At 40.7% G+C, this 13,792-nt stretch overlaps 1 protein-coding gene across 7 annotated transcripts in view; it reads right to left on the reverse strand.

Moving 5' to 3' along the window:
• The window catches only part of PLCB4 (phospholipase C, beta 4), a 488,269-nt gene that overhangs the window by 60,042 nt on the left and 414,435 nt on the right, over positions 1 to 13,792 (reverse strand). For all 7 annotated transcript variants that reach the window (XM_010834225.1, XM_010834226.1, XM_010834231.1 and 4 more), the window contains 2 exons: positions 2,974 to 3,076; positions 134 to 298 (listed from right to left, as the gene is read on the reverse strand). In XM_010834225.1, the coding sequence (XP_010832527.1) occupies positions 134 to 298; positions 2,974 to 3,076 (268 nt within the window). The remainder of the gene's footprint in view (positions 1 to 133; positions 299 to 2,973; positions 3,077 to 13,792) is intronic.

Consider the following 13,792-nt stretch of genomic DNA (forward strand, 5'->3'; position numbering starts at 1 on the left):
GCTGCTGTGGAACATCTGCACTGGAAGAAGACATCTGGGGTTAAGAGACTGTCTGCAGATCATGTAGTATCTCTCCACTAACATGTGGCTCCTAACTTAGCAGAGCAAGTCTGACACATTGAGAACACTCTACCTTCCGAAACACAAATGATTCTTCATTGTAAACCGGATTGAGTCCGTTGTTCATCACCATGCGAGTGCGGAACTCCTTCCGGATAGTGTCCGTGGGCAGCCCATACATATCCACTTCTACATATGTGCCAATTTTCTTATCTGATAAGAACTGACCTGATATGACCTGGAGCAGAAGAGAAATGGGAGGAAAGAGAAGTTAAGCTGGTGTAATCGTCAGTAACAGAATAATCTGGCAGGGAGAGAGTCTCTGTTCATCTTTAGAAATTCAATTATCTCTGGAAATAATGTATTCATTCCTTACTGAACTGAAGTGGTCAATTCAAATATGCCTTAAGATCCTTTCATAGTTCCAAAATTCACTTTTATTGAATTCTTTCAGAAGTTTTACAAAGAGACAGACAGAAAGAAAAGTAACGCTAAAATGTTAAACTGATATTGACAATTAGAGGACAGTGTTATTTTTATTTTTTAAACCAGTATTACAAAAGCAGTATTGACTGCTTCATTTCACAGGTGTGGCACTTAGGTTAAGACGCTGCAGACAACTAATTTCTGCATTATATGAGGCTTGTATATTACCTTCTTCCATCTGCTATAAAGCTACAGAAAGACTTTTTTCACATATTTCCAAGTAATTATAGCTAATAATTACGTTTTTTCCACATTATCTAATAGCTAATCATTATGAAACAGTTTTTTCAGGTATAACTGACATTAAATGGTACATGTTTAGAGTGTACAATGAAATCACTTCTGACGTATGAGCACATCTATAAAACTGTCACCAATATTAAGGCAACAAAATTTTCCATCAATTCCCAAAGTTCCTTTGTACCCTTTTGTAATCCATCCCTTCTTCTGTCTGTCTAGAGGAAACTACTGATCTATTTTCTATTACTTTACATTAGTTTGCATTTTCTAGAATTCTGCATCAATGTAATCATATAACAGGTATTTTTTCATTAATATGCTTTGTTTTTTATAGCAGTTTCTGTTTACAGCAAAACTGATAAGAAAATACAGTGCTTCTGTCCTCTCATCCACAATATCCTCACTATGGATACCTCACATCTCAGTAGCATATTTGTTATAATCGGTGAACCTATATTGATACTTCATTATCACCCAAAGCCATAGCTTACATTCAGAGTTTACTCTGGTGTATATTTAATGGATTTGGAAAAAATTGTAAATATAATGACATGTATCTATTATCATAGAATCATACAGAATGGTTTCACTGCCCTAAAATTCTTTGTACTCTGCCTGTTAATCCCTCCCCACAATTCTTGGTCTTTTTTTTTTTTTTACCATCTTTATAGTTTTGCCTTTATCCAGAATGTAATTTAGTTGGAATCAAACAGTATGTCACTTTTTCAGACTAGTTTTTTTCAGTTAGTAATGTTCATTAACTGGATGGATGAGGCACAAGCTGGAATCGAGATTTCCGGGAGAAATATCAATAACCTCAGATATGCAGATGACACCACCCTTATGGCAGAAGGTGAAGAAGAACTAAAGAGCCTCTTGATGAAAGTGAAAGAGAAGAGTGAAAAGTTGGCTTAAAACTAAATTTTCAGAAAACTAAGACCATGGCATCAGTCCCATCACTTCATGGCAAATAGATGGGGAAACAGTGGAAACAGTGGCAGACTTTATTTTTGGGGGCTCCCAAATCACTGCAGATGGTGACTGCAGCCATGAAATTAAAAGACAGTTACTCCTTGGAAGAAAAGTTATAACCAACCTAGACAGCATATTAAAAAGCAGAGACATTACTTTGCCAACAAAGGTCCATCTAGTCAAGGCTATGGTTTTTCCAGCAGTCATGTATGGATGTAAGAGTTGGACTATAAAGAAAGCTGAGCGCAGAAGAATTGATGCTTTTGAACTGTGGTGTTGGAGAAGACTCTTGCGAGTCCCTTGGACTGCAAGGAGATCCAACAAGTCCATCCTAAAGAAAATCAGTCCTGAGTGTTCATTGGAAGGACTGATGTTGAAGCTGAAACTCCAATACTTTGGCCACCTGATGTGAAGAACTGACTCATTGGAAAAGACTCTGATGCTGGGAAAGATTGAAGGTGGGAGGAGAAGGGGACGACAGAGGATGAGATGGCTGGATGGCATCACCGACTCAATGGACATGAGTTTGGGTAAGCTCTGGGAGTTGGTGATGGACAGGGAGGCTTGGTGTGCTGCGGTTTATGGGGTTGCAAAGAGCTGGACACGACTGAGCGACTGAACTGAACTGAATGTTCATTTGTTTCATCCATGTCTTTTCATGACTTGATAGCTCATTTCTTTTTAGAATTAAGTAATAGTCCACTGTCTGGACATACCATTCATTGCTTCTTTATCCATTCACCCACTAAGTGGCACCTTGGTTACTTTCAAAATTTTATCAAGTATGAATAAAGCTGCTGCAAACATCCCTGTGTAAGTTTTCACATGGATGTGAATTTTTAATTTGTTTGGGTAAATACCAAGGTGTATAAGTGCTGGATCACGTTTAAAGACAGTGTTGAGTTTTGGAAGAAACCACCCAACTGTTTTCCAAAGTGGTCATACGATTTTGCATTCCCACCACCAACGGCCAAGAATTCCCATTGCTCCACATTCTCCATTGGGTACTTTTTGATCTGGTATCTTTGATGAGAAGTAGCTAATAATTTCACTAGTAGAAAAAAATGTATCTCAAGAAAAAAATGTTAAAGTTGAGAGCAACGCGTGGATCTTGCAACTTGACATTAAATATTTTAATTGCAATTTTTTAAGGCTTTTCCAAGACCACCTGGATCCACTCTTTTTACACTACTCTGTGGAGAGCAGGAGACTTACCTGTACGGAGCAAGTGGCTGCAATAACCCCATCAACAGGCGTTTCAGAGAAAGGATCAAATGTTCGATCAGGCCGTCTCATGAAATCTGGTTTGAGAAGGTACCTGGTGGGACAAAAGCATAGAAGGAGTTTACTAGTTTCTTTATAAAGACTCAGAAAATCACTATCAAGACACTGAATACATCTTTATTGCCATTTCTAACTTAGGAAATAGGCTTTTAGGTGGAGGATCCCAAGAACTGAAGAGAATAACCCTGTCCTATGGATGACCCCAACAAGGAACATGGAAGAGGAAATGTTCTTTAGATCCAGGCTCTGGGACATCTATGATTTCCTGACACTATCATCTTCTCTGGAACTTGATGCTCTTACATGCATAAAATAAAATGCAAACAATAACAATGAAAAACCAATTATATGAGCTATAGTTATCAAAATATGGAAAATGTCTTTATTGTTTTAATTAATATATTAAATTATGGGATCTAATGGCAAGTTTGATAATTAGCAGAGTTTCAAAGTACTGATAATCATAAAACTATATTGAGAGATCTCTAACAATTATAATGAGATATAAAAATATCTGTGATTTATATTGGTGTCAGAATCAGATGTACCGCTAACATTACTATGGATTGCTATGTATTTTCATAATCAAATGAAATGTGGTTTCAGTTGGAGGTCTCTAATTCTAGTGAGGATAATTAGGCAAGAAGATGAAATAAAAGGTATCTAGATTGGAAAGAAGTAAAACTATTTCTATTTGCAGACAACATGATCTTGTTTATAGAAAATCCCACAGAGCATACTAAAAAGCTATTAGAATTAATAAATGAGTTCTAGGATACAAAATCAACATATAAAAACCTATTTTATTTATATGCACCAAGCAATGAACAATCTAAAAACAAAATTAAGTAAATAATTGCATTTATAATGGCACCTAAGAGAATAAGATACTTAAGAATACATTTAACAAAATAAGTACATGTACTTTGAAAATCACAAAACATTGCTGAGGAAAATTTTAAAAGAACTAAATGAATGGAAAGATATCTTGTGTTTATGGATCAGAAGACTTAATATTGTTAAGATGGCACTACTCTCAAACTGCTATACAGATCCAATACAATCTCTATCAAAATCCCATCTGGTTTCTTTACAGAAATTGACAAGCTGATCCTCAAATTCACATGGAAACTCAAAGACCAAGAATTCTCAATACAATCTTAATAAAGAATTAAGTTGCAGGTCTCAGACTTCTTAATTTCAAAACTTTCTACAAAGCAACAGTAGCCAAAGCAGCTTGGTATTGGGGAAAAAAGATTAACATATAAATTAATGAGACAGAATTGGGAGTTCAGAAATAATTTCATATCTATGCAAATGATTTTTGACAAGGATGCCAAGACTACTCAGCGGGGGAAAGAATATTCTTTAAACAAATGATGCTAGGTCAACTGAATAGCCACATGCACAAGAGTAAAATTACTTCCTTCTTTCACATCATAAAGAAAAATTAACTCAAAATGGATCAAAGACCTAATAGTAAAAAGCTATAACTATAAAACTCTTAGAAGAAAATATATGGGTAAACCTTTGTGAGTCAGAATTTGACAATGCATTCTTAGACATAACTCCAAAAGTACAAGCAGTGAGGGAAAAAAGTACACAAACTTGACTTCATCATATTTTTGCACTCAAAGAACATTATCAAGGAAGTGAGAAGACAAATCATAGAATGGGAGAAAATATTTACAAATCATTTATCTGATAAGCGACTTGTATCTAAAATATATGAAGAACAAATAACTCAGTTAAAAAATGGGTAAAGGATCTGAATAGACAGTTCTCCGAATAAGATAAACAAATGGCCCACAAGCAGTTGAAAAGGTGCTTAATATCATTTGTCATGAGAGAAATTCAAGCCAGCATCACAATAAGACACCATTACACACAGTAGGCGGGAGGAGAAGGGGATGACAGAGGATGAGATGGTTGGATGGCATCACCAACTCAATGGACATGAGTTTGAGCAAACTCTGGGAGTTGGTGATGGACATGGAGGCCTGGCATGCTGTGGTCCATGGGGTTGCAAGAGCTGGACATGACTGAGCGACTACTTTGGCCACCTCATGCGAAGAGTTGACTCATTGGAAAAGATTCTGATGCTGGGGGGGTTTGGGGGCAGGAGGAGAAGGGGACAACAGAGGATGAGATGGCTGGATGGCATCACTGACTCGATGGATGTGAGTCTGAGTGAATTCTGGGAGTTGGTGATGGACAGGGAGGCCTGGTGTGCTGTGATTCATGGGGTCGCAAAGAGTCGGACACGACTGAGCGACTGAACTGAACTGAACTGAGCAACTGAACTGAACTGAACACACACTAGGAGGGCACTAGGAAAAAAGAAAAAGAAAATTCATATACGTGTGGATGAGAAAATGGAGAAATTGGAGCCCCTACTCAACATTGCTGGTGGGAATGTAAAATGTTGCAGCCACTGTGGAAAACAGTCTAGAATTCATCACTTACACAGAGTTACCATACGACCCAGTGATTCTTCTCTTATGTGTATACCCAAGAAAAGTGAAAACATATGCTCACACAAAAACCTGCACATGAAGGTTCATAGTAACCAAAAGATGGAACAATTCAGATATTCAGCAAAAGATGAATGGACATACAAGATGAGGTATATCCACACAATGGAAAAATAATAATAAGTAATAAAATTATTTCAGTAACAAAAAGAAATAAAGTACTGATACACAGTACAACATAGGTGAATCTTGCAAATGTTGAAGACAGTCATAAAAAGGCCTAATATTATATGAATCCATTTACATGAAATGTGCAGAACAGGCAAAAATGTAGTGACAGTGTGTAGATTAGTGGTTGCTTAAGGCTGGGATGGGGGCAGGAGAGGTTACAAGGTGACAGACGAAGAGTATGGGTTTTCTTTCTTGTATGATTAAAGAGTTTTGAAATTGATCCTCAGCACTGTCTGCCCCTAATCCCCATTGGGTATGGTCACAGAATCACACTCTGGCTGGATTACATAACAATCCTGAAACTGTGTCAAAGAACTCCACCTCTCCAAAACAACATTTTTTTTTTTAATGACGATAATTATAGATAGGAAAATTACATACTGAGAAAAAATATGAGCTATCGACTTCCCTGATAGCTCAGTTGGTAAAGAATCTGCCTGCAATATAGGAGACTCTGGCTGGACTCCTGGGTCAGGAAGATCCCCTGGGGAAGGGATAGGCTACCCACTCCAGTATTCTTGGGCTTCCCTTGTGGCTCAGCTGGTAAAGAATCTGCCTGCAATGCAGGAGACTGGGACTGGGAATTCCTGGGTTGGGAGGATCCTCTGGAGAAGGGAAAGGCTACCCACTCAAGTATTCTGGCCTGGAGAATTTCATGGACTGTATAGTTCATGGGGTTGCAAAGAGTCAGACACTACTGAGTGACTCTCACTTCACATGAGCAGAAAACAAAAGCACTTTCCCCAAAACCGTAAGTTTGTTTTTAGATGTAAAAGAATCATAATTTAGGACCAAATCTTTCATACCTCTTAAAGTATAACTTTTATAAGTTTCAACTCTAGATGATGTTAAATCTATTACTATTGTTTAAAATGCAACCAAGGGGAATCCCAAAGCACGATATTTTTCCTTAAAGAAAAGTTTACAGTCGTGTTTTTGGTTTTGACAAAGCTGACATTCTTTGCTATCTTCTAAGTCTGAACACAACATGTTAATACATAGACCCACATTCCATTTGGGTGTAACCAGCAATAAAGAGCCTCTGAGGACAATACTGATTTTTATTTTATTTAAACATTTTTAAAATTTTATATTAGAATATAGCTGATTTATGTTGTGTTAGTTACAGGTGTACAGCAAAGTGATTTAGTTATGTATTTATATATATTCTTTCTCAGATTCTTTTCCCATACAGGTTACTATAGAGAATTAAGTGGCATTCCCTGTGCTATACAGTAGGTTCCTACTGATTATGTTTCATATATAGCAATGACACTGATTTTTAAATCAAGGATACAGAAAGTTTATAAAACTGTTCAAATATTAAAGATGACTTTGAACATGCAACCTGTCTCCAGGAGGATACAACCTGTACTATTAACATAAAAGCTCTCTAACTTCATAGAACATATTGTTTTCTATGTTTGTAGAGTTTTAGATTTGGGCCTTTTTTGTAGCCAGCATTAATCACCGAAAAATATGATACAGTAAAAGCTCAAGTAGATGAGTAAATACAATTCTTCACATATTTTTCCAAGGAAGACTATCAGCTTTGTCTGGCGAAGCATCAGACATCAGCTATTGGGGAGGTAATGCATGATAGTTGTAGGTTTCACAGGGAGTCAGCACTGGGCTCCAATAAGCAGACTCAAACCGTTCCTTATTAGGGATGGAAGGGGATGTGGAGATGAGGGAGAAGCAGTGCAGTCAAGAAACAATAGAAAAAAAAGAAACAATAGAAAAGCCTTGTGGCAAGGCCCTGGTTCCCCCTCAAGGGATAAACATAACAATACTTTTGAGCTGTTTTGCAGATAAACACAAAGGTGGGAGAAATTGACTGCAAGCTGCCTATAAGCATGCAGACCCCAGACAGGCTGGAACCAGAAGACTGATGATGCGGACTCTTCAATTACAGCAACACCAACCAGTCAGAGGAATGCCCATGGGCTGGTCATGCCCTCTTTGAACCATTTCTATAAAACTACTAAATACCCACTTTGGGCTGCAACACACTTGCGAGGGCATTAGCCCCATATGGCCCCTTTGCTTGGCAAAGCAATGCTTTTTTCCTACCTTTTTCTACTTCACACCTGAAATTCTAATTCAGAGGCTGGATTTAGCTTCAGAAATTTGACAGATCCCTGGCTTGGGGCTGACCCTTAGCGAGATCATCTTGAACAACTGTCTATTTGGGGCCTAAGGCAGCAGAGACTGTCACTCGCGACTTAGGGGTTGCGTAGGTCACGGGCCCCTGGGCACTGACGGGCAAGCAGAAGCTGGAGCCCTGGCTCTGAGGGTGGAGCTTGTGCCACCGCAGAGCTTTCTGCTTGGCTTAATGCTCTGTGCTACTCTCCCGATTCTTAATGATTTGTGAACACGGAGCACTTGGGTCCCACAGACTACATAGCTGGTCCTGCCTGGTGTTTTTCGGTGTGGGAAATGAACCCATTCCAAGCATCCAGGTCTGTGTGATGGCCACAGGGCAAGTCTAAAGTCAACGGCAAGTGAATTGATGTAAGAATTCTCTGTGGACTTAAAGGCCTTGGAGGCAAGGGCAGGAGAGAACGGCTTTCAGCCAGGTGGAGGACAGGAGTTACAGAATCAAGGATGGTGGAACAAGAAAGTTCATCCTGCTTCACCACATCTGAGATGCTATCAACACGCCCTCATTTTATTTACCAGCAAGCAAGCAAAATGGTGCTGATTAACAGAAAGTTGCCACGGATCTTTAGATTCATTCTAACTTGACAAAGTCATTTAAAAAGTGTGTACTTTTGAATCATAAAATATCATAGTATTTTGATAGCAACTGTCGGGTTTCCTCCAAAAGCCTGGAAAGACTTCAGAAATTAGTTTGCTCTATTTTATTATAAAGTGTAGAAGTACTTCCTGCTTTTCCAACTTTAAAAATGAGCCTGTAATAAACTACTGCTCACTTCCTGGTAAAAATCACACTTATAGGATGCAGTGGTGTGGCCTCCTAAACACACTGCCCACAGACTAGACAGGGAGTCCCAAGTAAGTTTCTGATGTTTGGTTACTGTTGTGAGATTCAGGGGTTTCTACACTGTTTGCCACCATAGGCCTAAAAGACACAGAATATCTCTTTACAGAAACCCTCAGACATAGCCCATGAGGATTTTTTAAAATTCCCTGTAGGTGGGTAGGAGCAAGACAAAGGCAGTGGGGTGAAAGCCCCAGGGTACCTGGATGCCCCTGTACGAAGCGCGTCCTTCACAGCCGGCCCATCTCTGCTGCCAGCTACAACTCCTCAGGAGCTCAGCACAGTCAGGAAAGACTGCTTCTCTCTGCCCTGTGGGCAAGAGCTCTGGGTGTGGAGAAAAGGGGAGGGGCAGGGGGACAGGAGACTTATTGTTCATGCCTCCAGTAGTCCTGATGCCCCAGGGAATGGTCAGACTTTTCAGTCCCTCTGAAAAAGGGACACACAAGCACAGAACCCAGGCTAACACTGCTGTTGTTGTTTAGTTGCTCAGTCGTGTCTGACTCTTTGCAACCTCGTGGACCGCAGCATGCCAGGCTTCCCTGTCCTTCATCAACTCCCGGAGCTTGCTCAAACTCCTGTCCATCGAGTCGGTGATGCCATCCAACCATCTCATCCTCTGTCATCCCCTTCTCCTCCTGCCTTCAATCTTTCCCAGCATCAGGGTCTTTTCTAATGAGTTGGTTCTTCATATCAGGTGGCCAAAGTGTTGGAGCTTCAGCTTCAGCATCAGTCCTTCTAATGAATATTCAGGATTGGTTTCCTTTAGGATTTGACTGTTTTGATTTCCTTGCAGTCCAAGACCTCTCAAGAGTCTTCTCCAACACCACAGTTCAGAAGCATCAATTCTTCAGCACTCAGCCTTCTTAATGGTCCAACTCTCACATCCATACATGACTACTGGAAAAACCAGGCTAACATAGCACCATCCTTGTTCATGAATGGATTTTGCAATAAACAGTGCAGAAGGTGAGACACTGAGCATGTGAACTATGGTAAAACAGATCCCCACCCACTTCACCTGGCCTTTAACAATGCTTGGCTGAAATTCTTCAGGAAGTCCAGGCGTGGGGGCAGTTAGGACAGGAGTCACCCGTTCTCTTGCCTGGGGCCTTACAACAAACGCTGCAAGTTCCTTCAGCACAGCCCACCACTGACGGACTTTGCTGAGTGTGGACAGGTGGACAGGTTTGGTTCGGTAACACTGGGGCCCCTTTTCCATAGAAAGGATGCCCACCCCGTGTCTGGGCAGGAGGAGCCACTGAACTCCTGAGGAGGGTGAAAAGCCTGTCCTGAGCCAGGTGAAGGCTCTGGGAGGCTCACAGCCAGTGTGGACATGAGGACCACTCCGCCCACCTCACCTCGCTCCCCAGGCTCCTGTGAAAAGAGGCTCTTTCAACAGTCTGTGATCTCTGCCTGTCATCAGCCACATGGGCTGTAGCTTCCTTCTCTTTAACCTCACTTTTCCACAGAAATTTGCAGTTTGTAAAGGACATCAAATGCATACACTCAGTTCAAACTCACTGAGCTGCCACAGCAAACCTGGGGTGACGGGTATCACTGGCTTCATTTTATCAGCAGGAAATTGAGATTCAGGGCCTCATCTACCTGCCCAGGGCAACATCAGCCTGTGGAAGACCTGGTTGGGCTAGTGCCAAGGACTCTTATGCCCTCTACCATGGCTGCCCCTGGGGTCTCAGCCCCCACGGGGGCCCACCCATCAATTTATGTACACAGTCTCCTGGTTCTCAATGTTTGGCACTAAATAACAAGGCAGCTTAAAAAATACTCTAAACGTGTACTGGATTGTTTTCTTTGGAACCATAATTTTAAATTCTTTTTTCTCCCCTGTTTTATTGAGAGATAGTAGGTTGATACAAAAGTAATTACGGTTTTGAACCATGAATTTTAAATCATTATAATGAGGCTCAAACACATCTTTATTAATCAAAGTAGGAACCATTATAATCAACACATTTTTGCCAATGAGAAATAAGTTTGTTTATTCTTATAGCATAAAAATCATGCTTCAGGATTTGACAAACTCTTGGAAAGCACTTTCTGCCTCCTGGTGGTTGTTGAAGGATTTTCCCTGCCAAAAGTTGTCCAGATGCTTGAAGTGGTAGTTGGTTGGCGAGAGGTTGAATGAATATGGTGGATGAGGCAAAACTTCGTAGCCCAATTCGTTCAACTTTTGAAGCGCTGGTTGTGAGACATGCAGTTGGGCATCGTCATGGAGAACTGAGGCCTTTCTGTTGACCAGGGCTGGCTGCAGACTTTGCAGTTTTCAGTGCATCTCATTGATTTGCTGAGCGTATTTCTCAGATGTAATGGTTTTACTGGGATTCAGAAAGCTGTAGTGGATCAGACGGGGAGCAGACCACCAGTGACCATGGTCTTTTTTTGGTGCAAGTTTGGCTTCTTCAGAGCTTCTTCTCGGTCCAACCACGGAGCTGGCTGTCGCCAGGTGTCATATAAAATCCACTTCTCATTGCATGTCACAATCCAATTGAGAAATAGTTTGCTGTTGTTGTGTACAGTAAAGGAAGACAACACTTCAAAATAACGATGTTTTTGACTTTAAGTTAGCTCCTGAGATACCCACTTACTGAGCTTTATCACCTTTCCAATTTGCTTCAAATGCCAGATGGCCACAGAATGGTCGACAACAAGTTCTTCTGCCAACTTCTTGGGTAGTCACAAGAGGATCAGCTTTGATGAGTGCTCTCAGTTGGCCGCTGTCAACTTCTGATGGCCGGCCACTATGTTCCTCGTCTCTCTTGTCTCCTTTGCAAAACTTCCGAACCACCACCACACTCTATGTTCATTAGCAGTTCCTGGCCCAGATGCATGGTTGATGTTGCGAGTTGTCTACACTGCTTTCCGACACATTTTGAACTTGAATAAAAAATTCGCTCAAATTTACTTTTTGTCTACCATCATTTCTATAGTCTAAAATAAATATAAAATAAACATCAAGTAATAAGTCATTAGGAAAAAAAACATTAAGTGAGAAATGTGCATTAATGATGCATAACACACCCAGATTTATTTAAGAATGTATCCACTACCAAATGGTAAAGTTCAACAATGCAAAACTTTAATTCTTTTGCACCAACCTAATTGAAATATCAGGGTAGAGAGGAGCTACCCCACGTTCAAGGTCAGGAGGGGCAGCCGTGAGGAGACACCCCTCGCCCCTGGTAAGGAGCAGTGGCTGTACTTTGTTGGAGCAGCCGTGAAGAGATACCCCAAGTCCAAGGTAAGGGAAACCCAAGTAAAACGGTAGGTGTTGCAAGAGGGCATCAGAGGGTAGATACACTGAAACCATAATCACAGAAAACTAGTCGATCTGATCACATGGACCACAGCCTTGTCTAACTCAATGAAACTAAGCCATGCCGTGTGGGGCCACCCAAGACAGACGGGTCATGGTGGAGACGTCTGACATAACGTGGTCCACTGGAGAAGGGAATGGCAAACCACTTCAGTATTCTTGCCTTGAGAACCTCATGAACAGTATGAAAAGGCAAAATGATAGGACACTGAAAGAGGAACTCCCCAGGTTGGTAGGTGCCCAATATGCTACTGGAGATCAGTGGAGAAATAACTCCAGAAAGGATGAAGGGATGGAGTCAAAGCAAAAACAACACCCAGTTGTGGGTGTGACTGGTGATAGAGGCAAGGTCTGATGCTGTAACGAGCAATATTGCATAGGAACCTGGAATGCTAGGTCCATGAATCAAGGCAAATTGGAAGTGGTCAAACAGGAGATGGCAAGAGTGAACATCGACATTCTAGGAATCAGCTAACTAAAATGGACTGGAATGGGTGAATTTAACTCAGATGACCATTATATCTACTACTGCAGGCAGGAATCCCTCAGAAGAAATGGAGTAGCCATCATAGTCAACAAAAGAGTCGGAAATGCAGTACTTGAGTACAATCTCAAAAACGACAGAATGATCTCTGTTCATTTCCAAAGCAAACCATTCAATATCACAGTAATCCATGCCTATGCCTCAACCAGTAATGCTGAAGAAGCTGAACAGTTCTATAAAGACTTACAAGACCTTTTAGAACTAACACCCCAAAAAGATGTCTTTTTCATTGTAGGGGACTGGAATGCAAAAGTAGGAAGTCAGGAAACACCTGGAGTAACAGGTAAATGTGGCCTTGGAGTACGGAATGAAGCAGGGCAGAGGCTAATAGAGTTTTGCCAAGAGAATACAATGACCATAGCAAACAGCCTCTTCCAACAACACAAGAGAAGACTGTATACATGGACATCATCAGATGGTCAACACCGAAATCAGATTGACTATATTCTTTGCAGCCAAAGATGGAGAAGCTCTATACAGTCAGCAAAAACAAGATCAGGAGCTGACTGTGGCTCAGACCATGAACTCCTTATATTGCCAAATTCAGACTTAAATTGAAGAAAGTAGGGAAAACCACTAGACCATTCAGGTATGACCTAAATCAAATTCCTTATGATTATAGAGTGGAAGTGAGAAATAGATTTAAGGGCCTAGATCTGATAGATACAGTGCCTGATGAACTATGGACAGAGAGGTTCATGACACTGTACAGGAGACAGGGATCAAGACCATCCCCATGGAAAAGAAATGCAAGAAAGCAAAATGGCTGTCTGGGGAGGCCTTACAAATTGCTGTGAAAAGAAGGGAAGCAAAAAGCAAAGGAGAAAAGGAAAGATATAAACATCTGAATGCAGAGTTCCAAAGAATAACAAGGAGAGATAAGAAAGCCTTCCTCAGCGATCAATGCAAAGAAATAGAGGAAAACAACAGAACAGGAAAGACTAGAGATCTCTTCAAGAAAATGAGAGCTACCAAGGGAACATTTCATGCAAAGATGGGCTCGATAAAGGACAGAAATGGTATGGACCTAACAGAAGCAGAAGATATTAAGAAGAGGTGGCAAGAATACACAGAAGAACTATACAAAAAAGATCTTAATGACCCAGATAATCACGATGGTGTGATCACTCACCTAGAGCCAGACATCCTGGAATGTGAAGTCA

This window comes from Bison bison, unplaced genomic scaffold (genome assembly GCF_000754665.1).
Source record: "Bison bison bison isolate TAMUID 2011002044 unplaced genomic scaffold, Bison_UMD1.0 scf7180017864030, whole genome shotgun sequence".
NCBI lineage: Eukaryota > Metazoa > Chordata > Mammalia > Artiodactyla > Bovidae > Bison > Bison bison.